This window comes from Drosophila serrata, unplaced genomic scaffold, assembly GCF_035046125.1.
Source record: "Drosophila serrata isolate PLE 108 unplaced genomic scaffold, ASM3504612v1 contig_249, whole genome shotgun sequence".
Taxonomy (NCBI): domain Eukaryota; kingdom Metazoa; phylum Arthropoda; class Insecta; order Diptera; family Drosophilidae; genus Drosophila; species Drosophila serrata.
Window position 1 is genome coordinate 867,829 of NW_028257147.1, and position 24,849 is coordinate 892,677.

A 24,849-nucleotide genomic window follows, 5' to 3' on the forward strand; every position below is an offset into this window, starting at 1 on the left:
TGTTTTTTTTTGTGGAAGGTTTTTGTTTTTATTTTAACAAACTATTATAAAATTGGATGCTCCGTTCTCATTGCTTTTGTTGTTCATATACACAGATACACATTAAATATCATATATCAATATCAATATAATTAAATTAAAAAATACAATATCTGTTCGTAATAGTACGAGTATTTATAGATATATCTTGCCTCGCTCCTTGCTCCTTGCTCCTTCCTCCTCGATCCGAATTAATTTCCACCGATGTGTAGCCGATATGTTTTCGCTATATAGACTTAAAAAAAAGCATAAACACGGTTGATGATGAGCGCTAATTGAATTTGCAAATAGTATACGTATATGATTTATATTTTCATTTTCTTTTATTTTTTGTTTTGAAATTTTTCATCCTGCCTCTAAGTCGAATATTATGGAATTACTCGCGTTAAATATTTTGTAGTAAATTTTTTGTGGTGTCTACAAGCTTTTCTTTGTTTTTGTCTAAATCGCTGATAAGTTCTTTTAGGATTAGGTTTCATATATATATATTTATATATATATATATATTTCTTGCTCATTTTTCGGTTGTTTCGGTTGAATCTGATGATTTTCATTTAGTATACTCATTCGTACTTCGTTTCACCTCGCCTCGTTCAATGCTAAACTTAAAATATACACGAAGAACTACGAACTAAACTAGAGAAATGCTTTAAAAAATTAGCCCAGAACTATACAAAAAGAACGCTTTAAGCGTTTCCCTTTCTCGATGTCTTTCATTTATGTTTTTAAACCCAGATCAATTTGCAAAAAAATTATTCACACATCAGCTGTTTACTAACCTGCGAATATAACACATCTTCATTGGAAAACTTGGACTTTTTTTAAAGGAAAATATTAATTTAAAGTTCTGATTAATTTAGTTCTTTCAATTTAACTAAAATATTTTCTTAAAATTCCCAAATCAAGTCTCTCCCATGTTATTTTCGCCTTCTACAGCTCGATATATATCCTGACATTGAGCCACCACCTTTCAAGTTCAAGATCTAGTTTATTGCTCTCTACTTGGGCAACTCGTAGATCTGGACGGGCAGCGCCTTGGGCGTGATGATCTCATCCTCAAAGTCCTCGTCATCGCCATGGATGGCATAGTCGCCGCCATTGTGCTCACTCTCAAACTCATTCGGTACAATCTCCACGTCACTGGGACGGGAGGTGCTCCTTGATCCTCCGCCAGAGTCACTACCATGTCGATTGGATCTCGTCTTGGTCGATTTGCTGACAAAATCACGCAGCATATGGGAGTACAGTATGTCATCCAGATAATACATGGTGCCCAGGTTATAGACAAACACCTCGCTCTCGGTAATCTGGGCGTTATTAACACTGGTATAGTTGCTGCCCGGATTCCGGGTGATCTTTATGTGGCCACCACCAATGGTCTCAAAGACCTCATTATCCCGCAAATCGCGATTATAGAGGCGTCCCTTAACAAAGTGATTGAGTAGCATTTTAACGCCACGCTGAGAGCCCTGTTTAATAAAGATTTATGAGTATTAATATTATATAAAATATATTATAAATTAAAATTTATGTACTTACCATAACTTCATCAGATAATTTATCGAAACCCAGCTTCTCAAAGGCCCGATCTTCCGGCACAAAGAACGTGTAGTTGGCTCCCGAAATGTGGGGAGCAATCTCAGCATTGTTTAGATATCTTTTGGTAAAAGGTTTAACTGATTAATTTAGATATTATAGTTTAACAAGTTTTTTAGATTTACCTAGTTATCTGGGAAAATCTGGGATCTCTTTCCAGGGCCAAAAATGAATGGGACAGAAATTGTGCACCAAACCAGGGAAAGGCCAGCAAAGGAGGTGTCTCCTTGTCCTTGTGCATCTGCCAATAAGAGAATAAAGAATGTTTTAAATATTCGTATTAAATACATTTATTAATTTATTGAATTTTTAAAAATCTTATAATTAAATGCAAATTATTTTTCAGTATATAATACACGTATTAACTTAAGTTGGTTTAAGAGATCTATTTGCTTTCAATATCCAATAACTTTTTCAAATTTAAAATATAATATTCAAGATCACTCCTTATTCCAGATATTCCTTCCATATTATCCCCAAGTTTTCTCTACTATTCTTGGATTATATTCCCAAAAAAGACTTACCTGATGCAATTTGGAGACCACAGCCTCGGTAACGAAGAGCACCTCCGAGATAATGAACACCTGATTGCCATTGGAGAGGTTGTAGTCGGACATAATGCTCACATTATTCACCGTGGGCGTGGCTATCGAGTGAGAGAGCAAAGAAAACATTCTCATAAATTGAATATATATATATATTTTTTTTTTGGGGCATCCGTAATTTATGGGAATGAAGCCACTTACGTTGGCCATGGAAGACGACATCCTCACCGCCCATGGTGTGGACAACGAGCTCGTCCACATTCCGGACATCGGAGAGCCGCAGGGGTCGCTGCATGGGCAGAAAGTGATTGCGGAGCACCGACTCGGTGAACTCCGGGACAGAGAATGGATAGAAGCCCCAGTCGATGGGATGCCAGCGTTGGAAGGCGTTGTCCGAGGGTATCAGCACCGTGTAGGCATTGTCGTCCATGATGCGGGTGAGGTTACTCTTGGAGAGAAAGTGCTGGAATACCTTGGTTCCCGTCTTCATGTTGGCCAGGAAAGACATCAGTGGACTGGCCTTCGACTCTTTGATAATGGGTTCCACCTTGGCGTGTGCATTCGTTATGTTCGGCTGCTCCAGAGGCTGAGGGTCATTGTTGCGGCTGGAATATGCACAGAGAGAAATTAGTTTTAATTTAGAGATCATCAGGAATATTTGGGGAGATTTGAGATAATAAGATTTCTTATAGAATTTAGCAGTACAATTTTTCGGAGAACGTTTTGAAATTCTTTAAAAATGTGTCTTAAAAGTATGTGGGAAAATGTGTATTGTAAATAATTGTAGGATTTTTTAGAAAAACTTTTAAAAGGATTTTAAAATCCCTGTAGAATTGATCCCAATAAAAAACTGTTATTTTAAATGCTCTGTCTGAAATGAGAAATATTTCGATTGGTGTATAAATACGACTTATTATAACCCAATTTTCTCAGATGAAAAAAATAGGGGAAACTATTGAAATTTTCCTTTATGTGATATAAATATGCAGATGATGATGATGATGTGGAAAAGCTCTAGAAGTGGTGGAAAGATGGCTCTGCATCCATAGATTGAGATTGAGGTTCGTTCGATGGCCTCGGTCAAAAGTGCGGAACTGGAAAATCCTAAAGTGTGTGCGAATGTGTGTCTAGTGTGTGTGTGTGTGTATTTTGTGCAAAAAGTTTGACCAGCAAAAACTTTGTTTGCCGCCTGATAAATTTCGCATGAGTGCACTTTTGACCGCAAACAAACTAGGACTAGGAACTTGGGCAAAAATTCTTAGCAGTGGGAAATTAAGATAGAAATAATACTACAGCATGATAAATAATAAGATAGTATTATTAAAAAGAGGGAAAATGTATATAAAGCATTGAAAACATTACGAGGTAAAATATTTGTCTACGAAAATAAATAAAACACTGAAACACTTTGATTAAATTAATCGTATCTTATAGTAAGCTAATAATATTAAATAAAATTAGCAAAGAGTTCATGAGTAATGCAATAAACTAGTTTTAAATTTTCCAACCATACTTTTAGACTCTATATAATTTGGTATTTTAAATCCATATTGTGGTAGTCTTAAAATTATAATTATTTATATTTAAAACAGTCCACAATATGGGCTTGAAATAAATATAACTATAGCTTGAAAATATGGTACCACTCCTTAGTATATTTCTTTTAAACAGATAAACCCTTTATTAAAATCTAAAAAAAATGTCTTTAAATCAGAATTTATTTAATTTGCAATAGTAAAACGTATTCAATCCCACTGTGCGAGAAATGTACCATGGGGTGGGTCTTATTCAATAGTACTCACTTGTTCGTTTCCTGTATATTGCGCTTGGAGTAGGGCGACTTCCTATCACCCAAATAACCATCAATTGCAATGGCCATCAGGTTCTCATTGATACGCAGCTTGTGGAGTATCTGCTGACCATTGAGTAGCCAAACATTGTTGTGGGATTTTTCCAATTTACGGAAAACGATTTTGTGTCCGTTCCCATTGCCAAAGGACTCCTCCGGCTCCTCGGATTTGCCGCTGACCGTACTATAGCTGTCGAAGATCTTTCCGGGCACCAAGTGTTCCAACATGAACTCCTTTAGCCGCGGCTTCTCAATGCTCCGCACATCGATTTTGGGCACAATCAATGTGTAGGGAATGTCTACCGGAATTTCCACCGGAAACGCGGTCCACATGCCAAGAAATAGGAGAGAGAGAGAGAGAGAAGGATGGGGCAGAGTTACTTTGGGGAATTGCTCACTTAAAAATGTAAACTGTTTTCGTTTCATTTACGGCCAAGTGTGGCTCTCAGCTCACCTGGCTCCCCACCGCGATGCCCCCACCTGTCTGCATGTTAATCAAGTAATTAACTTTCGGGGTAGGGTACACACTCATACACACACACTCACAGAGAAGGTGTGTAGTCTGGGGAATTTGGTGGCTTCAATTAGATTATATTATTATTATGCCACACGCATCTCTGGGGAGGTGTGTCAGCTGCTATTTTCAATTGTATTAAGTGAATTTATGCCTGGTTTTTGTAATTTCTCAAAATGTCAGGAACTAATATGGAATTTTATTTGTTTTTAACTGGTTTAAAAACCATTGAATATTTATTTGTCTGCTGAGTAAGCAAATTTCCATCTCTGAACCGTTTTTTGCTTCGTTATTCTGTCAATTAATTTATCATTTTCTGCTTTTCTGATTGCTTTCTCAGTTTTGATAGAGTAAAAATAGTTGCATTAGTTTTTTCGTTTGATATGGAATAGGTATTATATTTTTAATCAGAACCTTGTAAAATGTGAAGGAGTCATTTCTGACCCCATAAATTATATATATTCTTGATCAGTATCATCAGCGGAATCGTTCTAGCCATGTCTAATTGAAAAAGAAATTTTCGAAAATTTTTCCATTGTTTTATTCAAAAAAAAAAAAGATAGTTAAAATATTCAAAAATTGATAAAATTTCAATTTTTTAAATCCTTATATTTAATATGCAGTTTTATTAACCTAATAAAAACTAGCATAGGAATGGTTTCCGAATTAAAATTAATGCATTTTTGGCTTAGTTATGAGTTTTCTAAACTTTGATTTTTCATATAAAAATATCGATCAATTTTGATTCGAATATAAGAAGCCTAGTTATGATCGTTTTTCAATACGATCCTATATTTTAATTGCAAACTGCAAAGGTATAAAACTTAAGCTTTCCGAACTTAGTTTCCTTTCTTATAACTATTATTTTTGTAACTATATAACCCACTTTGTTGTGACATTTTCCTAGCCATTTTCCTTCACTTCTTTTTCCCCCCTTCTAATGGCCAAATTGAGTATTTTTTGTTTATGATCAACATTTGGACAGCTGAACGAAGTCATTTATCAATGTCACACATTTCCATTTTTCCCCATTTTCGGAGTTTTCCCAGAGCTGCTGTCTGAAGCTGCTTTATTTTTTTTTTTCTTTGGGAAATCGTGGAGTCATGTCCTGTCTAACTGGCGTTTTGCAGCTGCTGCAAGTGCTGACATCGCTCTCGGGTTGCAACATCTACAGATATTCGGAGGCAAAGAGGGAATTCCGTGTGAATAGAAGAACTCATCTACTGGTCCGGGCCTTGCACAGATTCTGGCTTCGACCCTGGCTGATGGTGACTTTAGTGATGCACTTTATCTACTGGGTAATGGAGTTTCTTAAAGGACTCACAGATACCACACCGGGCAGCGAAAGGCCTCTGAATCTTATCTATGGAATTGGATTGACAATTGTCATACATCAGAACATTGTCATTAGTTTAGGAGTTGCGTATTACTACAGGTGGAGTTTGAATTTAATAACTTGGTCAACAAAATTATATTTAATATTTTTATAAAATATTACAGGTATCATCGTCCTCAAATAAGGCAGCTTCTCAATGGCTTTGTAAGGATCTATCACGGCTATGAGAGAATCTGTGGAAGGGAACCCCTCATCAATTGGTGGTTCTTCTTCATTCAAATCTTTCGAGTTTTTTCCGCCTCGGTTTCTCCAATGATAAAGTCCTCATTCCGTTTTGTGGGTTTTGGTTCGAAAGTTGATATTTTTGTAAGAGATTCAGGTGTGCTCTTCATATGCCTTCAGCCTTTTCTGCTATCTGTGGTGGGTCACTTGGCCATGTTGATCCTCTACGCCTGCTACGATATTCAAGTGCAAAGTGGTAAAAGAAGAAGATCCTTACAGCTTCTGGACTACTATCGACACTTGATTACACTTAGACAAAATCTGGATTTCCTGGTAAGACCGATTGTCTGGACATTAATGTTGGAGAACATTCTACTATTCATAGGCGGCTTCCATTTGTCCCTTTACGATATGCAATCTGTTGGGCATATGGGAAAATCTATGCTTGTGAGTTCTATATTTCCCTTAACTCTTTTGCATGTTAATGCAAACATAAGATTCATGGAAAGAGAGTTTGGAAAACTTAAAGCTGACGCCAAAGAGCAGCCTCAGGTGAGGCAGATTTTTAATCTTTAAAAACTATTAATATTATTAATTTCCATTTCTCCAGCTACAAATGTTTTGGCTTTACCAGAAGGTAATGCAAGTAACTCACGATAAAAGTGAACTGAATGTTTTTAATCTGGATCGTGAATTTATTTTGGAATCATTAAGACTTGCTTGGGTTTATGCCATGTTTACAAATAGCATTTTGCTGAATAGTACTGCCAGGTTTAAGCATTTTGAGAGTGTCAAGTTTAAGAAGCTTTTATAGTAGGTATGAATTTATAAATATTTTGTATTTTTGTAATGTTTTGTATAATAATTAGATACCTTTTGTTAAGGCATAAATTGGTTAACTAGAACAAACAAAGCTTTTGAATTTTTTGTAATACTTTTTTACATTCAACAAAATTAAATAAGGATGGATTATAATCATAGAACGAATTAAGTAATCACAATTGAAAAAGTAAAAGGTTTATAAGCCAAAGTTTTAGCTTATACTAAGCTTATTGCATTAAGCTTTAAATGTAACAATTTGTTAACTTTATTCATGTAGATTTGTTTTGGGAAGGACATATATTTTTGTAATACTTTTTCTTAGAAGTAAATAAATATGTACCTTTTGTTAAAAACATTTAACTAATGAAATTACTTAAGTAATAAAAGATTCTTAAGGCCTGCTTCTTATATTATTCTAAGGCTATGCCTTTAACATTTTAAATTTTTCCTGCAATAATCATTTCCCTATAAATTAATTTTTATACAAATTCCTTCCTATACAAATTTTATAATTTCTCCCTTTATTCCCATTGACAGTGCTCACCTGATTTTGGCTTGTAATCGTAGAGTTCGAGGACGGGAAAACCATCATCGATGAAGCGAAAGACCTGCTGCCACTTTTCATCCTCCTGAGTGCGCTGCAGGTTGGCCAGGTCGGGCAGCACTTTGGCCTCAATCAGCCGGGCGTTCTTCAGACTCGGATCGATTCCGGTTGTCATCGCTCCCGTTCCTGTGCCCGTTCCCGTGCCCGTTCCCGTGCCCGATGTAGTGACAGCTAGTGATGCTGCATCTGTTCCCAGTGCATCCGCGGCGGCAGCAACATCGGCAATCTGCAGCAGCGACAGCAACACGAACGTTGCCACCGGCACTTGCAACATTTTGCGCGACATTCGAGTTACGAGTTTTCGGGGGTTTCCCTTATTCCCTCTCTCACCCACTCACTGGTGTTTGTTCGTTAGCAGATTGTAAATTATTTTTAATTGCTAGCACTTGGCCAAGAGTTTTCGTTTGTTTACTGCTTTTCTTATTCTTCGAGAGTTTTCTCTTTCCACTTGTCACTTTTCTCTTAGTTTTTCTTAGTTTTCTCAGTGTTTTTTGTTGTTGTTGGGCTTAGTTTTATGGTACCACGAGTTTATTCATTTTTTTTGTTTGTTTTATTTGTTTGCGAGCGTGTTTCTCGGATTTTACATAATTGTCAAGTGCTAAAGGAGGAGGGGAAAAAGTGGGGTGATTTTGATTAGTTTTTGCCAACTTTTAACTGGTTAAAATTCCAGGCGTTGCCCCGTGGCTTGTCGAGTGTTTTGTATGCAAATCGTATCGCATTTTCGCCCCTCTATAAATACAAATTTATTTCTATATAGAGAGAGGGGAATATTTATTGAAAAAAAGAAGATTGAGCTGTCTAGAATAGTTTGCACGCAAAGAAATTGTATACTTAATACATTTCACAGGAAACATTTTGATAATTTGAAGTAATGAAACCTGAAGGCAGATATGGGCACTTAGGGGCTCATTTGGCTCCCAAAGATCTTTTCCTTAAGGATATATATAGCAGGAATTATCAATATTTAAAGCAAAAGTCGATATATATGCAATATATTTCCTTAAAAATGTATTTTCTTAAGTTTTCTGGCTTCTGGCTGCTACATTTAAACTTAGTTATCATCTCCCTTGTTTTTATTTAACAATTTCTCTTTCATTTTATATCTTCTTAATACCATTTTTCTTTCTGTGTGTCACATTTGCATTTTGGTGATTGGAAATGCAGTCTGGGGAAAACCCAAAAAGGGCGGCACTCTGGCAATGAGATGCAAACAAGATGGGTATCGATGAATCGTTGAATTTTGCACAGCTTTTCTAGTCGTGATGAAGTCTCTCCTCACCTCTACCATTTTGCATAGATATTTATACACATATAAATCGCGAAATGAACAATAAAAAACCATATAATAATGTGCGACAATTTGTTTATTTGCTGACCTCTGTGCTCAAATCTGATCGCATACAAGGCTGTGCTCCGTGCTCCTCACTCAGCGGCATGTGCACACCGATACAGATACAGACTCATATGGGTCTCGAGATACAGATACAGATACAGATACAGATACAGATACAAATACACAAGCAGATCCGTCAGATGCTATGTGAAGAAAGTGAATTAATTTCAATTAAAGTTGACAAAACTACGGCGCAAAACCCAAGCACTTTGCGGCAAACGAAACTAATGGGAACGAGTAAAAAAGAAAAGCTCTCAATCAGCATATAAAAAGTAAAGAAAATTTTCCACAAAATTCGGACTCCCGGAAGAGTATAAAGATCACTGTTGGCTTACAAAAAAGTATATATAATATTAAAGAAACTAATTTAACACCTTTCGCGCGCATTTGCGAACTGAACCGCACCGATTCCCGAGTCGAACTGAGGCCGAGTCCCGGGGTGGTCAAGTCACCGCCCCCTTGGAGGAGGACTGGAGCGGATTCCCAAGACCGGGACCACTGGCGACGGACGACGAGTCGAGCCAAAAAAGGCGGTGAAAAACGGGCTCAGCGGCAGCCCCAATGGGAAATGGGATGCCGGTGCCGCAGCCTCAGTTCCTGAGAGAAAACCTGTTTAAATTGCAACGTTTGTACCCTGGGAAACGGGGGCAGGATTGGATTGGATTGGATTGCGAAAATATTAAGAATGCTTTGATATATTAAAAAATAATTTTAGATAATATTTTATAGAATTTAGTTATTGTTTTAGCTTATTAAATATTCTATAGAATATAGAAAAAGTCTCTCAAGAATGGAAATGGTAATATAAACATTTTTATTTGTTTTAAAATAGTATTTTTGAAATAAAATATTAATGAATTTAATGACAGTTTTTTTTGGCTTTTTTCTTGTAAATTAATTTGGAATTTATCTTTATAAAAACATTGCATAACGAAAAAGTAGCTCTAATAACTAACACCTAATTTATAATGCAGAACCAAAGCCAAAGGGCCAAAGATCTCCACTTACTGAGAAGGCAATAAACCTTAAAAATATATAATACATACAACTTCAGAAACTTTATAAAAATTTTTTTGTAATTTTGTATACCATATGTTGATTACAAAATAAATATAAACTTGCTTAAATAACAAATTTTAAGTTCTAAAGCCTCTTCCTTAAGGTACTGAAACAAAACCACCTTTAATAAAAACATTTTTAAACCATATTAAGCTTTTTTTAAAAATATTAATCAAAGTAAAAGCTTTCCCAGAGACAACAGAAAAGAAAACTCGATGAAAACAATTTCCATCGCATTCAAATTGAAATTCCCTGTGCATTTGCCACCGGGCATTTATCACTTATCACAAACGCTCATTATTCATGATTATGCTTTGGCTTTTGTGCAAAATTGTGCAACTACCGCCGCTGTCCCGGCTCACATGGACTACTGGCGGCTGTCTGGTCTGTCAGTGGTTTCCCATTATTGGAACACATCATCCTCCCTCCTCCCATCTGTCCCAGTCCAAGTCGCCAGCAATCCCTGTGCCCAGCATCAGTTCCAAGCTCAATCCCGTTCCCATTTTTTATTCTGACACGGGAAAAAACTCAATGATCCTACTAGAATTTTTTAGATTTTTTTTAAATATTAAATAAATACATTATATATTATAATATTAAATAAAATAAATGCAGTTCCCAATCATTAAATTCCTAAAGTTTGCCTGAAAAAAGTAAAGCGCTGAACTTAGCAAAAACGTGATTGCTTTTATGTTTAATTTGTAAAACCTAAAAGTATTTTATTATTACTGTCAAAAAATTGTGTTTTTCAAAGGAAATATTCGAAATATTGTAAAAATTTAATAATTTTCAGTTGGAAATATTTAATTAAATATTTTTAAGCCCCTTGATATATATAAAAATTTCTTTAACTCAAAATCCATGGCTTATATTTAACTTCAATTATTTATTTGTATATAAAGACATGTCAAAGTTTCTTTTCTGATAGATTTTATAAATAAATTATTATATGTGGAGTGTTTTGAAAGGAAATATTCAAAATATTGTAAAAATTTAATAATTTTCAGTTGGAAATATTTAATTAAATATTTTGAAACCCCTTGATATATATAAAAATTTCTTTAACTCAAAATCCATGGCTTATATTTAACTTCAATTATTTATTTGTATTTAAAGACATGGCAAAGTTTCTTTTCTGATAGAATTTATAAATAAATTGTTATATCATCTTTATAAAATAATAATTATTTGAATTTTAACAGAAAATATATCAATTTGGACCCAGAATTTGTTCTCAGTGATACCTCCAGAACTTGCAACAATTGCTGTGATTGTGCTGACGAGGTTTCTGTGGCTGAGCTTTAGCATCAGCCGACTGACTGCTGCACTATATAAATGTTGTCTTGCCTTGTTACAACTTGGTATTTTTGGCTTCTTTCGGAGTGCTCCGAGTGTGTGTGTCTGGTGTGTGTTGTGTGTGTGTGCGAGGGGTTGTGTGGTTTTTAATGAGAGTCTCGTGCAGGTCTCCTCCATTGTCGGAACCTGACTCTGCCGGTCGACGGGTATTGTAATTGATATTATTGTCAGGCAGAGTGGGTTTATTTATACTTTTGGTTAATAAGCAAGTTGCATTTTGTATGCGATGAGAGCAGCATTGGGCTTTTATCTTGATTAAAATTTTTATATTAGTACATATTTTATGGTCTCATAAAAATCCAATAAGAAAAGTAAGAGCTGAAATTACTTTTATATAAATTTCAAATTTTTATTCAATGCCTAACTATATGTTGACTATAATAATTGCTTGACATTTTGTTTTAATTTAAGAAACTGACTTGACTCAACTTACATTAAATGCCAAACATTTCACAGAGCTCTCGGAAACTGGCAGACTGAACTAGTTAAGGTAAAATTATCCACTTAAAGGTGAACTTAAATGACTTGTAATTGGTATCTCTCTCTGGAATAGTTTCCGTATACTCTACACCTCCTCCCCCGAGAGTTTTCCTCCCCCCTTTTTGGCTCACTTTTTAATTACTTTTCTACGTAAAGCTTGTAGTTTGGCTCGTCCTTTTTGGGGTTTTTTTTTGCACGTTACACATTCTCTTGTATGATTAAAAAATTCTTGGGAAACAATTTTCATAGTTTTAAGCCGAGAAAAGCCGGTAAATCAAGCCGAGACACGCACACACTTGTTATGTGCAGTCTCAGATCTTGTGTTGTGTGTGGCAGGTACACGGTGAGAAATTGGGTTTAGTCTTGAGTTTCATGACATTTTTAAATGAGGGTATCTATAAAACTATTATTTTTTAAGGTGTTAAAAGGTATATGACATTTTTCCAAAATTTAAGAGTTAAAAGACTCATAACTAAGCCAAAACAGCAATGATTTAAGTTCGGAAAACTGTCCTATGTTAGTTTTTATTAGGTTAAAAAAACTGCATACTAAATATAGGATTTTAAAAATTCTAATTTTGATCAATTTTTAAAAATTTTAACAAATAAAATTTTAATGAAAAAATCTAAAAAATTTTGAAATTTTTTTTTCAACCGGAAATTGCTAGATCAACTCGACTGTCGATGCTGATCAAGAATATATATGATTTATAGGGACGGAATTATAGGGACTCCTTCACCTAGTTCTAAGTTTCTGACTATAAAGGGAATACCCCATTTGAAAGGGTATAAAAATGTATATGAAACTAAGCGGTGAACAAATAAAAATAAATAGGTAAACAATAACAAATAAAAATACATTCTAGAGAAATAAATTCTAAAGAAAGGCACACATGAGAAGGAGAAATGTATTTTACTTTTCTGGCTTAATAAACAAATAAACAAATTAAAGAACTCAGTAAATATTTCTTTATAATGATAAGATAATTAAGAAATAATCTTGTAATATTCTTAACCAATATCTTGAGCTTTGTGAGTATAACTTAATCTCTTTCAAAGAAATAAGGAAATCAGCTTTAAATATCAAAGACAAATATATAATATAACAGTGTGAAGTCTGCAGACTAAAAAAAGTAAAGAAAATTGCTTTAGGAAGATTCAAATATATACTGCATACATATATCTTCTTAGCTTTCCAGCTTAAACCATAGTTTTTGATTTATAAACTTGTAGTTCCTAATTTGCATTCTAAATAATTCAATTTCTTCATTTTGAATCCTTTGCTTTGAGCCAGTAAAGAAATAGTAGTGAAAATGGTAATGGTAATGGAAATGACAGTGTGAGTTTAAGGAAAACTCCATAAGCATCGCATGGACGAATTTGTGTATACGAAAACATTTGTGGATTGTAGTTGGTAGCTTGTAGTAGTGATAGTAGTGACAGTGATAGTACTACTACTACGAATACGCAACAACAGCAACAAAAACAGCAGCAACAGCAACAGCAGCAGTGGCAAGGAGGAAAATCAGCAGCAACAATAAACAGTGGCGCAGAGTCCAGAGTGCAAACCAATTGAAATTAATTTGCATAATATAAATCTGGACATTCAGCAATAGAATGGAACCGAAAGCACTTTCCAGCACCACTTTCCCCGCGTTGCACACATCGCGATGCCGCTAATTCTGGGATTATTCACAGTTTATTGCACTTAGTTTTCCTGCACACAAAAATATATATGTTCTTTCTCCACATCAGTTCAGTTCAGTTCAATTCAGAAGTTCCCTCTTTCGGCGTCACTTTTCCTCGTTATGTTATTATTATTATTTCCTCCTTTGGCAAGCCTTTCGTTCGTTGCACATTTTCATTGCGCGTTTTCGCTTTTAATTGGATTAGTTTGGGGGTATTTTCTTTTTATTTTATTTCTTTTTTTTGGTAGTGTTTTTAAAAAGTTTTCATTGGTTTCACTGGAATTTACTTTCCGCTCTACGCAACTCGCGCGTTGCTCTCGGCAAATGTTGCGTCTGTTGTGCCGGAAAATTGACGACAAATTGAGAGCTTTTGCTTCGGTTGCGTCGTTTGTGGGTGCTTTTGGGGCTCCTTGGTTATGGCCCAGGGTTGTCAGGTTTCCCTTTTAAATATTTTAAGCTTAATTTAATTTAAGGAATGTTTATATAGTTGCTGGAACTATAGGAAAGACTTATACAAAAATATTATAATATGTTTTAAAGGGTTATTTGAATTATATTTATTTATTTATATAGCTTTGGCTTGACTAAGCTAGCCAAGACAAATTTGTTATGATTAGGTTAAGGTTTTAACTAGTCCCCGCTTAGTGATAAGTTAAAGCTTTGTTTGGCAGCCAAGACACAAACCCTGTGAGAGTAAATATTACGTATACGTAATATTACGTATACGTAATATTTTTACTTCCAGGAATTCTTTTTCGAACTTGACTTGGAGTTGCAAATAATAAACGTTTCAGTTTTAATTTAATTGTTATATTGATAAAAAAATATATGCTTCAAATTTAAATGTTAAATGTTATTGAAATATTAAAAGATTAAATTAAAATGTAGCCTTATTTTTGGGAAAAAAAAGAAAGTGGTTTTCAATAGGAATAAAGGTTTTATAATCTTAAAAACAAACAAAAAGAGCCAAGTTACATTATAAAACTCATACAAATAAATTAAGGAAAGCATAAACATTTTCAAAGTCTTAAAGAAAGTATTTATTATTACTTTTAATCAGTAAACAGAAAATTAATCTTAGAATGCCCAATAAAATTTGTATGTTCAGTGGCACGACCCAGTCAAGAGATATATATGTATATACAAAAATATGATTCATAAAGTAAGAATGTAGCAATAATTTTTGAAAATTTTATGTACAGATTGATTTTTCATGTAGAAACAGTTTAAATTACTTTACAGAAAATCAACATTTATTAATTATACAAAATTCTAGAAAAAATAAATAAATAGTGGATTGAGTAATTTATGTATTTTGTTAAGCACCAAATTATTAAATATTTTATAATAATATTACATTTTAACGGTATTACAATTTAAGTCAGAAGCTTCTTTCGATGTGAAGGAGTCATTTGCGACCCAATAAATAAATATTATTGATCGGGATCAACAGCCAAATCAATCTAGCCTTGTTCAAAAGAAAAAAAAAAATATTTTTTTTTAATTTCATAATGGGTTAAAATTAATAAAAATTTAAACAAAAAATTGATTTTTTTGAGAATTTGAATTGAGTATACAGATTTATTAATCTTTTAAAAACTAACATAGGACAGCTTTCCGAATTAAAATTAATGCATTTTTGACTAAGTTATGAGTTTTTTAAACTTTGATTTTACGAAAAAATTGTCATTAAAAAATATGTAGCATATATAGATCACTCTTAAATAACATAATCAACTAATATCCAATTTATGATACCCTTAAATAAACAAATGCAATGTAATGTCGCAACTCCAAAACCAAATGGCCATAGTTCACATCGATCACGCCTCCAGCAGCATGCGACTCGAGTGGATCATAAATCCCTAACATCAGCAGATATCGGCGGAATGCACTATCCCAATTTATTAGTGATACAGAAATAACAATAATTGCGTACTTAACTAATCATCCGAGTAGGAATACCAGCTCCAGTCAGACCGTCTGCACGGGCTCCAGATTAGAGTCGCTTTGCGGGGGACGATAAGATTTGGAAAAGTCCCCACGAAACCTATGAGACGTGGACCCCCTATATAAGCAGCTGCAGCGACCCACTAAGAATCAGAGTGAAACTTGAGTTCCACCAAGAATCAGCATGTTTCTGGCCAAGAGCATCGTGTGCCTCGCCTTCCTGGCGCTGGCCAGTGCCCAGTTTGACACCAACTACGCCTCAGGACGCAGTGGCATGGTGCACCTCTTCGAGTGGAAGTGGGACGACATTGCCGCCGAGTGCGAGAACTTCCTGGGTCCCAATGGCTTTGCCGGAGTCCAGGTGAGGATCAGCTGTAACTCTACTCTCAAAGGCACTTCTATATCCTAATCCCCCATCAGGTCTCCCCCGTCAACGAGAACGCCGTGAAGGATAGCCGCCCCTGGTGGGAGCGGTACCAGCCCATCTCCTACAAGCTTGTGACCCGCTCTGGCAATGAGGAGCAGTTCGCCAGCATGACCCGTCGCTGCAACGCCGTGGGTGTGCGCATCTATGTGGACGTGATCTTCAACCACATGGCCGCCGATGGAGGCACCTATGGCACAGGCGGCAGCACTGCCAGTCCCAGCAGCAAGAGCTACCCCGGAGTGCCCTACTCCTCGCTGGACTTCAACCCCACCTGCGCCATCAACAACTACAACGATGCCAACCAAGTGCGCAACTGCGAACTGGTGGGTCTCCGAGACCTCAACCAGGGCAACTCCTACGTGCAGGATAAGATTGTCGAGTTCCTGGATCACCTCATTGACCTGGGAGTGGCTGGATTCCGTGTGGACGCCGCCAAGCACATGTGGCCAGCAGATCTGGGTGTCATTTATGGCCGCCTCAAGAACCTGAACACCGATCACGGCTTTGCCTCGGGATCCAAGGCTTACATCGTGCAGGAGGTGATCGACATGGGTGGTGAGGCCATCAGCAAGTCGGAGTACACTGGTCTGGGCGCCATCACCGAGTTCCGTCACTCCGACTCCATCGGCAAGGCCTTCCGCGGCAAGGATCAGTTGCGGTACCTGTCCAACTGGGGCACCGCCTGGGGATTCGCTGCCTCCGACCGCTCGCTGGTCTTTGTAGATAATCATGATAACCAGCGTGGACATGGAGCTGGAGGCGCCGATGTGCTCACCTACAAGGTGCCCAAGCAGTACAAGATGGCCTCCGCCTTCATGCTGGCCCATCCCTTTGGAACGCCCCGCGTGATGTCCTCCTTCTCGTTCTCGGACACGGATCAGGGTCCTCCCACCACCGATGGCCACAACATCGCCTCGCCGAGCTTCAACAGCGACAACTCCTGCAGCGGCGGATGGGTGTGCGAGCACCGCTGGCGCCAGATCTACAGCATGGTGGCCTTCAGGAACGCCGTTGGATCCGATGGCATCCAGAACTGGTGGGATAACGGTAGCAACCAGATTGCCTTTAGCCGTGGCAGCCGTGGATTTGTGGCCTTCAACAACGACAACTACGACCTGAACAGCTCCCTGCAGACGGGTCTGCCTGCTGGAACCTATTGCGATGTCATCTCGGGCACCAAGAATGGTTCCTCCTGCACTGGCAAGACGGTGACTGTGGGTTCCGATGGACGAGCCTCTATTACTATTGGCAATTCCGAGGATGATGGTGTCCTGGCTATCCATATCAATTCCAAGTTGTAAGGAGTAGCAAGAGGAGCAACAGGGATTCAGGGAGATAATATTGAAACCTGAAACTTGAATTGAGATTATTAAATTTTAATGAAATAAAGAGATTATTGCAAAAATAAGATATCTTTTTGTTTAAAAAATGTGGGTTTATATATATTTAGTTACCTGATGTAAAGGATTACATTGAAATATCAACTACCCAAAGATCTGAAAGGCTTATTGAAATTGCAAGTCTTCCATCAGAGAAAGAAATCAAGAGGAATTAAATTGTAAAAATATAATAATGGCATAAATGAATAAAATTACATAAAAAAACCAGTACTGAAAATAAATCCAGGCCTTTCCCCCCACTTACCTTTAATAATTAATTTATCAAGCATACGCCACGTAAGCCCAAAGCACACACACACACAGGTGGATGGAATAACAAGACATTAACACATTGAACAGCTCTTGGTTCGGCAATTATTAACACATTAACAGGTCGCTACTTGCCTGATTTATTTGCACAATTCATAATTATAATATGCAGGCATCATTGGTGGGCGACACGTGGCACGAGAAAACAATATATGTTTATATACACATATATAAAATACACCATTTGTTTGCGCCATGCAAACATAAAAACAATGAATACATAATGTTAAAAAGCAAAAAAGACAGAGAGAGAGAGAGAGGCGATTGGACTATTAAATGTCAAATTAATTTTCATGCCATTAAATGCAGCAAGTGCTACGGAAAACAAATATAAACAAAACAAATATAGAACAATCAAACGCAAGGACGCCCCAATCAATGCGACCGATTCAAGGTTTTCCAAGCAAAACAAAACAAGAAGCCGGGGAAAAATTCCAGGGGTATGAAAATAGAGAAAAACAAGTGCAGAAATGAAACAAAAATATAGACCGAAAAAAACGAAAATGTGCATAAATATGCCGCAGAGCTTAGGGAGCCCGGACTGGATTAAAGTCTTTGGGCCTTTCGTGTCTGAAGAGTGCACACATGGCAACACAGCAGCGCACCGAATAAATATGGCTATACAATTTATCCAGACGAGACTTTCCACTCCTGGTCACATGGTCAACCCCATACAGTTGCTCTTTTATTTGGCAACATGTATTTACATAGATTTACATTGAAAACACTTTAAATGCAGGCCAATCAACGCCATTCGAAGCTAGGGATGTCTATCGAAAGGGAAGCGTATTATCAAATGTATCGATAGAAATATTGTTTTTAATTTTTAGGCATTTAAATTGATTGATAAGGAATATACCAATATTTTAAATTGAAAATAAACCATTGAACTTTACATATATTTCGATAAAAATTGTTTTAATAATAATAATATTTTTTTACATTCTTCCCTTAGCCCCAGAGAAAATCATTCTTATGTATCGAGAAAATAATCCCTTTTAATATCAAGACAATAATATAAGACCAAATTTAAAACCGATGTTTTTAAAATAACCAAAAACCTTCGAACTAAAAATATATAAGTTTAAACTCATTAAAGATCAAACCAAAAATCGTCATCATTTTATCTAAAATTTAAAAACGATAAACAAATAATTATCGATATTCAGATAATATATCAAATAAATTGAGATTTTCTACCATCCCTAGTCTCGGTTAAGGTCCTGGAACTCAGTCCTTGGACCTGGGCCCAATTGTCCTAGGCGAAACATGGTTAAATGACATGAAAGACCGATGCCCCTTGGCCCAAAACAAAAGTGCAAGGAGGTCGAGAAAGGCACACACACACACACACACGCACACACAACACACACAGTGAGGCAAACTTTGTGGTTAAAACTAAAGTGGCCTTTTTAGCATTCAACAAATACCAACAACAACAACAACAACAACAACAGAAAGAGCAACAAAAAAAAGAAAGCTTCACAAAAGTGTCCAAAAAGTTGAATAGAGATGGAATTTCGTTTGCCGCCGCCTGCTCATCTGCATTTGGCCACAATTTTCGTTTTTCGGCTCCTTTTCCTTTTTGGCCTCTTTTTTAATATTTCAACACAATTTCTGCATCGCAATGGCTTTTTTGGGCCACCAGGAGGAAAAATACATAGCGAAGGACTTTGGTTACTTCGTGTCGCTCTGCGGTAATTTATGCATGCTGTTTGCGTTCTGGTGACTCTTGGCTTTTGTTGACCATAAAATAAATAAAAGATGTCGCAAAGAATGCTTTGACACGCCCATTACTTAAGCGAATATATTTAATATATAATATATGCAATAATTTTACGTGATTTGAGATTAGTTTAAGGGGAGTCTTTATATTTAATGTATCAGGGTTTTATAATATCAGTCAGAAGTTGAAATCACAGTAAAGGAATCATTTCCGACCCTATAAATCAAATTTATTGTTGATCAGCATCAAAAGTCGAGTCGATCTAGGCATTTCCGGTTGAAACAAAAAATTTTAAAGTTTTTTCGATTACTTTTTAATTTTAAAGCGGGTTACAAAATTGTCAAAAATTTCAATTCTTTAAAACTTTATAATTAATAAGCAGATTGAGTAGCCTATGAAAAACTAACATGGTACAGCTTTCCGAATTAAATTTAATGCCGTTTTGGCTGAGTTATGGCTTTTTTAAAAACGTTGACTTGTCAAAAAAATTGTCTTATAAAAATGCTATGAATATCGTCAAATAATGACATTATACTTTTAGTCCGAAGCTCCAAATGCAGTGAAGGAGTCGTTTGCGACCCCATACATCATATATATTCTTGATCAGGATCAACGGATTCAGCGGAATCGTTTTAGCCATTTTCGACAACCATTTAATTGTTTCAAAAATTTCAACATTTTTTAAATTTAAATTGTACAAAAAAGATTGAGAAAAATTCTAATTTTTTAAATTTTTAAATTGAGTATCCAGATTTGCAGACCTACTAAAAACTAAAACAGGAAAGGTATCCGAATTAAAATAAACGCATTTTTGGCTTAGTTATGATATTTAAAAAAATTAAATTTATCCATAAATTGGTTATAAAAATATTTTCCATTTTTATATAATTATTTGATTTTATTAAAGGCTTACAGCTTTAAATTTAGCACTAGTTGCATATTTAGAATTCATATATACTGAACTAATTAGTTTTCTTTAATAACACAATTATTATTCAGCTCAAAATAATATTAAATTTTCATAAATAGTCGTGATAAATCCTCAGAGTTCCTCCCTATATATACTTTGTGATCCTTGGTACTCATTCCTTTCTGGTCTTAACTGAAATTATCGCCAATGGGCCATGATGTCCCAGGGCCAGTTGGCCAAGTCCTTGGTGGCATTACAGACTCAGTCAGGGTCTTATCACTGAATTGGCAGTTAGACTTAATTGAATATTCAAATGGCAGAGCTTTTCTCTGTTTCACTTTAATTTAAAGGCAAGCCAAGCCATTGTTTTGATTTAAATTAGTGTTTGATTTGCCACTTTAAGGATTGCATGCGGAAAAAAATAATTATATTTTCAATTAAGAGCACTAGAGATTTTATTAATGCGGTCACACTTTGCAGTCGTAATTAAATTATTCATTTTGCATTGTGTGTATTAAAAAAAAAGTAGAGAGTGGCCCGGTTAAGTATGGAAAATTTACATAAATAATTAACATAAAATCACCATGTATTATAAGCTTTGTATTCAGTGCGAAGTGTTGGACTGAAAAAGTGCTTTTTAATAGCGAACACAAAATCCAAATTAAACATTAAATAATGCAATACTTTTGCCAAATAGTTTAAATTTAAATAGCGAAGTAAATTCACTGTGGGATTAGGAATGCTTTTGATTCAATAAACTGGAATATATTTATTTTATTTTATTTATAACTGAAATTTGTGCATGACCACTTTATATATATTTTTCCTACATTTCTTCTGGACCGTTGACTTTTCCTGTTTTTGTCCTTCCGACTGGCTTCCTGATGAAAAGCCTTCAAGTGGGTTTTACTTAAGGAAATTTCCAAGACACATTTCCCCAGAGCGAACTCAAGTGGAGCTGTGACCGCCTCCGGATTACGTTGCAGTCAAACATTTTATTTGCATTTTCACAGTTGCTCACAGTACAGTCCTTCGTCTGTTTCTCATTTGCGTCCTTTTTTGCGCCATCTTGTTTAAGCACTGAATAATGGAGATTGTGCTCGCTATTGCAAAATGCATTGATTTAAATATTTAAAAAAGCGAGAGAAATAAAATGGGCAAGACAGCTTTTGTTTAAATGCCTTTTATGTGCAATATTGAGCCTGCAGGCCGGCAGGTAATAGCAATCGGAGCAATAGAGCAATAAATCAATTCAAAATAATGCATGTGCATATAGAATGAATTTTTCTTATTTTTTTTTTCCTTTGGCTCAAGGTTGCTGCGGTTGCGTTATTGTTTTCGTCCTGCAAGCAGATTCTGTAATATCCTTCTAAAAATGAAAGAAACGGTTTAAACACAGCTTTGGCACGACTATAATTAGAGCGCTTTTTGCTTTCTCCTTCTTGTCCTTTGTCAATGTTGGGGGAAATTAATTTCCATTTTTTTCAAGGCACTGGCTAAGCGATACCCATTAGAATGATATTTGTTTTATAGTTTTTTCAACAAAATATTTTAAAAACTTGTTGCTGTTTATTAATATCATTTCCTTGGGCAAAACTCTTTATATTCTTTGTTTATAATGATGAAATGAAATCATTGTAAATATATTAAAGTAACTGAATTCCTTTCTTTTAACTTCCTAATAAAATATACTTTTATGTAAACTATTAAGCTATAACCATTTGTTTTTTTAATGTTATAAAAATTATTGTGCCTGCAGATTTATATTCTCAAAATGAAGTGCTTTTATAATGGTAATACGGAGAAAAAGATCTTAATCAATAAAGCTACCTCAAATTTACTTTAAGTTTTAAAGACATTTATAAATAGTTTATTAAATATTCTTCTCTATTTTAAATACGCATACACCCTCTAATTTCTATAGGGTATTCCCCCAACCAAGGCAGCGTTTTTGTTTTGACGTGAAATAAAGTGTCCTGCTGCCTGGCAGCAAGTGTCGCCATAGTCTCCGGTGGTCGGCGACCGGAAATGGCATTAATGCCTAAGCTGCGCACCCGTGGCGCATATATACATATATACCGTTATATACATATATAATTAAATGCGTTTCGCGACGCCATTGCCGCCTCCGTCTGGGCAGTGCAACCTGCAAATAATTAGCACGGCTTGGAGTCCTGTGAGTAATTAAGGTAAGTCAGCTGTTGCCCTCGTCTCGCAGGCGTTGGATAAAAAATATTGTGGGGGCACAAAAACAAAGCGACGTTCATTGTCAACGGAAATTAAAGTTTAATGGGAGGACAAGTTCCCATTTTTTTCTTGTTAAACATTTAATTTTGCAAACGCAGAATGAGCTTGTCCCTGCTGGTTTTTCACTAACCATGTGTTCACAACATTTCAAGCTATTAAACTAGAATTTTACCAACTCGATGAGACACACACACATTGCACAGAAGGGGGTGTGGAGATGAGAAAACTGTTGTGAAAACATGGGAAATTTCGAGCTTTTCATAGGGACACAGGGGGCGATTGTGTGTACATGCGTGTGTGTGTTTTTTTTTTATCACCACTGGTGTGTGAAAAGCAATTACAGAAGTGATTTAGAAAAATGTGCATAAAGAGTAGAAATATTTGGACAACCAAATCTATTCGGTCATGTAGGTCATGGGGAAAGGGTGTCTACGAATAATATAATGTGACAGCAAACATGTTTTTGTATGAACTTCTGGTTTTTAAGTACTTAAGTTTAGGATTATTTTGTAATAAATGCTGGAAACATTTGTAAAGGGTTTTAGAAAATTTATAAGCATTTTTAGCAGATACTTGCATTAATAAATAGTTAAAAATGTGTATAAAATAGATTGGATTAGTGTATAAAATATTTATTAGTGTTAATACTTTTGTCATTTATTGGGTTTTAATTTGTGCAGACTCTTAATTAAGGAGTTATATAATAAAAATATAATAAAAAGTTAGCTTCCCATTATTGATTTTCAAGGTTTTCCAATGCTATACAGGTCTTTGAGCTGTATTTTTCACAGATAACTGAATCATAATAAAGGGAATATTTAACTTATAAAGGTTTCTTTAATTAAACAGAATTGAATATTATTTACTTGTAGAATTTCCATACTTTTTATTTAAATACTATTAAAATTAAAAAAGCACTCAAAGAGTTGTAAAAAGTTTGTAGGAGAAGAAACCTTTTATTATATTATTAAGCTAATTAATAGGATACACTTCACACCATGAAAAATAGTCATAATAAATATAGTTTTAAGAAAATTAATAGTTAAACACAAATGTTTCTTTGATTTAAAACCAACTTGTTATTAAATTTCCACACCAATATCTAATTAGATAATGGATTTAACATTTATTGTTTTTATTGTCCTTTGTAACACCCTTTTGTTGCATTTGTAATTAATTAATTTGTCACTTAAATAGAATGTTTGTCTCTCTGCACTCGGTTGTGTGTGTTTATTTACGATTAAATGCAACAAACTGTTGCCAACAATTCATTGTTGTTGTTCAATTAAATTGTGTTTGCTTATCTGTCCACTTCAATGGCACAAAGCCCTTTATCTGCACACGGTTTTTGCTCTCCAGATTACGTTCATTTATGGGCAGTAAATAATTAGTTGATTACGGTGTGAAAGGCAGTAGCAGTTATCTGGGAATTTTATAAACTAAGCACTGTCTAGTCACAAGCATATTTTTATATTTTTTAACACATTTTCTTTATTTTATTTGGCTTGAGCTTATGTTAAATCGAGGGTTTTGTTTGGTTCCTAGTGCTTTGTCGTTTTCATTTAGTTAAGCTTCCAATTTGTTTGCACAATTAAGGTCGATTGCAAGCACGAAATTATTTAAACGACGATAACGCCAGGCGAATTAGTCACTATTCCTATATATACTAGATATATATAGTATATAAGAGGTATGTCGTCTTAGCGCACTTTCACAGACTGCACCTCCAGCCAGATGATGACGGCGGCTATGGCCAGATATATGGCCACGATCATGAATATCTGCAGGGGACTCGCCGTAAAGACCTGAACCACCAGCATCACGGTGCCCAGGATGAAGACGAAGCTCAGGAAGAAGACCATTAGAATGGTGGACCAATTCCGGAACCAGGCATGTTTCCTCTCCGGCGGCGGTACAAAGATGGGCTTCAGGGGACTGTACTCCTTCCGGTATTGGGTCTCATAGCCGCTGGTAAAATCAACCTCATCGTGGGACATTCCCGGCATCGAGGAACTGGCCATCTTCTCATCCGTGTCCATTTCGAAACGCCGTTCGCAAGTCAACTAAAAAGAGAGACTCTCTCGCCTGGTCTTCGGTTATTTTCACAGTTTGTACCCATTACTTGGTGAGTCAAAGGGTATATTGGTTTCTTGGTTAGCTTTGTAATAATAAATATTACCGATTTGATGATTATGACAGTCACAGATATGCCGCCTGAAGACAATAAAGGGTATTCGGATCGGATGCTGATAAGCAAAGGTCCGCTAGTTAATCACAAGCGATTGCAAGTTCAAGAAGAGCAAAAGAAGAATAAGAAAAAATTGGAGAAGGTGTAAAGCTAAGTTGTGCTGCTGCAGAAAAAACTTTTTCATTGCATT

General features: G+C 35.7%; 4 protein-coding genes and 1 long non-coding RNA gene across 8 annotated transcripts; 3 read left to right on the forward strand and 2 right to left on the reverse strand.

The window, feature by feature from the left end:
* Positions 1-2: 2 nt before the first annotated feature.
* Positions 3-14,017, reverse strand: LOC110187464 (uncharacterized). 4 transcript variants are annotated; one of them, XM_020956852.2, is made up of 8 exons: positions 13,790-14,017; positions 7,468-8,125; positions 3,983-4,328; positions 2,382-2,785; positions 2,160-2,281; positions 1,761-1,876; positions 1,579-1,696; positions 3-1,508 (listed from the first exon to the last, which is right to left on the reverse strand). In XM_020956852.2, exons 2-8 carry the CDS (start codon positions 7,811-7,813, stop codon positions 1,038-1,040), a joined length of 1,923 nt encoding a protein of 640 aa, XP_020812511.2. In that variant the 5' UTR covers positions 7,814-8,125; positions 13,790-14,017; the 3' UTR covers positions 3-1,037. The 4 variants fall into 4 exon arrangements, with proteins under 4 accessions (XP_020812511.2, XP_086688523.1, XP_020812512.2 ...); XM_086832397.1 differs by having other exon boundaries at positions 7,468-8,256; positions 13,790-13,870; XM_020956853.2 differs by lacking the exon at positions 13,790-14,017 and adding an exon at positions 9,295-9,527.
* LOC147643660 (uncharacterized) lies at positions 2,824-3,064 on the forward strand. Its single transcript, XR_015271658.1, has 2 exons — positions 2,824-2,936; positions 2,968-3,064. It is a non-coding gene; the product is annotated as an uncharacterized LOC147643660 (long non-coding RNA).
* On the forward strand, positions 5,644-7,278 carry Grl36b (Gustatory receptor-like 36b). Its single transcript, XM_020956854.2, has 3 exons — positions 5,644-5,978; positions 6,044-6,653; positions 6,712-7,278. Exons 1-3 carry the CDS (start codon positions 5,647-5,649, stop codon positions 6,913-6,915), a joined length of 1,146 nt encoding a protein of 381 aa, XP_020812513.2. The 5' UTR covers positions 5,644-5,646; the 3' UTR covers positions 6,916-7,278.
* LOC110187465 (alpha-amylase A-like) lies at positions 13,573-17,287 on the forward strand. The gene is made up of 2 exons (XM_086832398.1): positions 13,573-15,813; positions 15,873-17,287. The coding sequence occupies exons 1-2, from the start codon at positions 15,637-15,639 to the stop codon at positions 17,178-17,180; spliced, it is 1,485 nt and encodes a 494-aa protein (XP_086688524.1). The 5' UTR covers positions 13,573-15,636; the 3' UTR covers positions 17,181-17,287.
* A 6,120-nt stretch (positions 17,288-23,407) lies between these two features.
* LOC110187478 (uncharacterized) lies at positions 23,408-24,546 on the reverse strand. Its single transcript, XM_020956864.2, has one exon. The coding sequence runs from the start codon at positions 24,508-24,510 to the stop codon at positions 24,172-24,174; it is 339 nt and encodes a 112-aa protein (XP_020812523.1). The 5' UTR covers positions 24,511-24,546; the 3' UTR covers positions 23,408-24,171.
* Between the last annotated feature and the right edge of the window lie 303 nt (positions 24,547-24,849).

What these genes read in the sequence shown, in the direction of transcription:
- Grl36b (XM_020956854.2), top strand. Translation starts at nt 5,647, where the DNA reads ATGTCCTGTCTAACTGGCGTTTTGCAGCTGCTGCAAGTGCTGACATCG. An exon ending in GGAGTTGCGTATTACTACAG is followed by an intron (nt 5,979 to 6,043) that starts GTGGAGTTTGAA and finishes AAAATATTACAG; the next exon opens with GTATCATCGTCCTCAAATAA. An exon ending in ACGCCAAAGAGCAGCCTCAG is followed by an intron (nt 6,654 to 6,711) that starts GTGAGGCAGATT and finishes CCATTTCTCCAG; the next exon opens with CTACAAATGTTTTGGCTTTA.
- LOC110187464 (XM_020956852.2), bottom strand. Translation starts at nt 7,813, where the DNA reads ATGTCGCGCAAAATGTTGCAAGTGCCGGTGGCAACGTTCGTGTTGCTG. An exon ending in AATATACAGGAAACGAACAA is followed by an intron (nt 2,786 to 3,982) that starts GTGAGTACTATT and finishes TGCATATTCCAG; the next exon opens with CCGCAACAATGACCCTCAGC. An exon ending in TGTCGTCTTCCATGGCCAAC is followed by an intron (nt 2,282 to 2,381) that starts GTAAGTGGCTTC and finishes CTCACTCGATAG; the next exon opens with CCACGCCCACGGTGAATAAT.
- LOC110187465 (XM_086832398.1), top strand. Translation starts at nt 15,637, where the DNA reads ATGTTTCTGGCCAAGAGCATCGTGTGCCTCGCCTTCCTGGCGCTGGCC. An exon ending in ATGGCTTTGCCGGAGTCCAG is followed by an intron (nt 15,814 to 15,872) that starts GTGAGGATCAGC and finishes ATCCCCCATCAG; the next exon opens with GTCTCCCCCGTCAACGAGAA.
- LOC110187478 (XM_020956864.2), bottom strand. Translation starts at nt 24,510, where the DNA reads ATGGACACGGATGAGAAGATGGCCAGTTCCTCGATGCCGGGAATGTCC.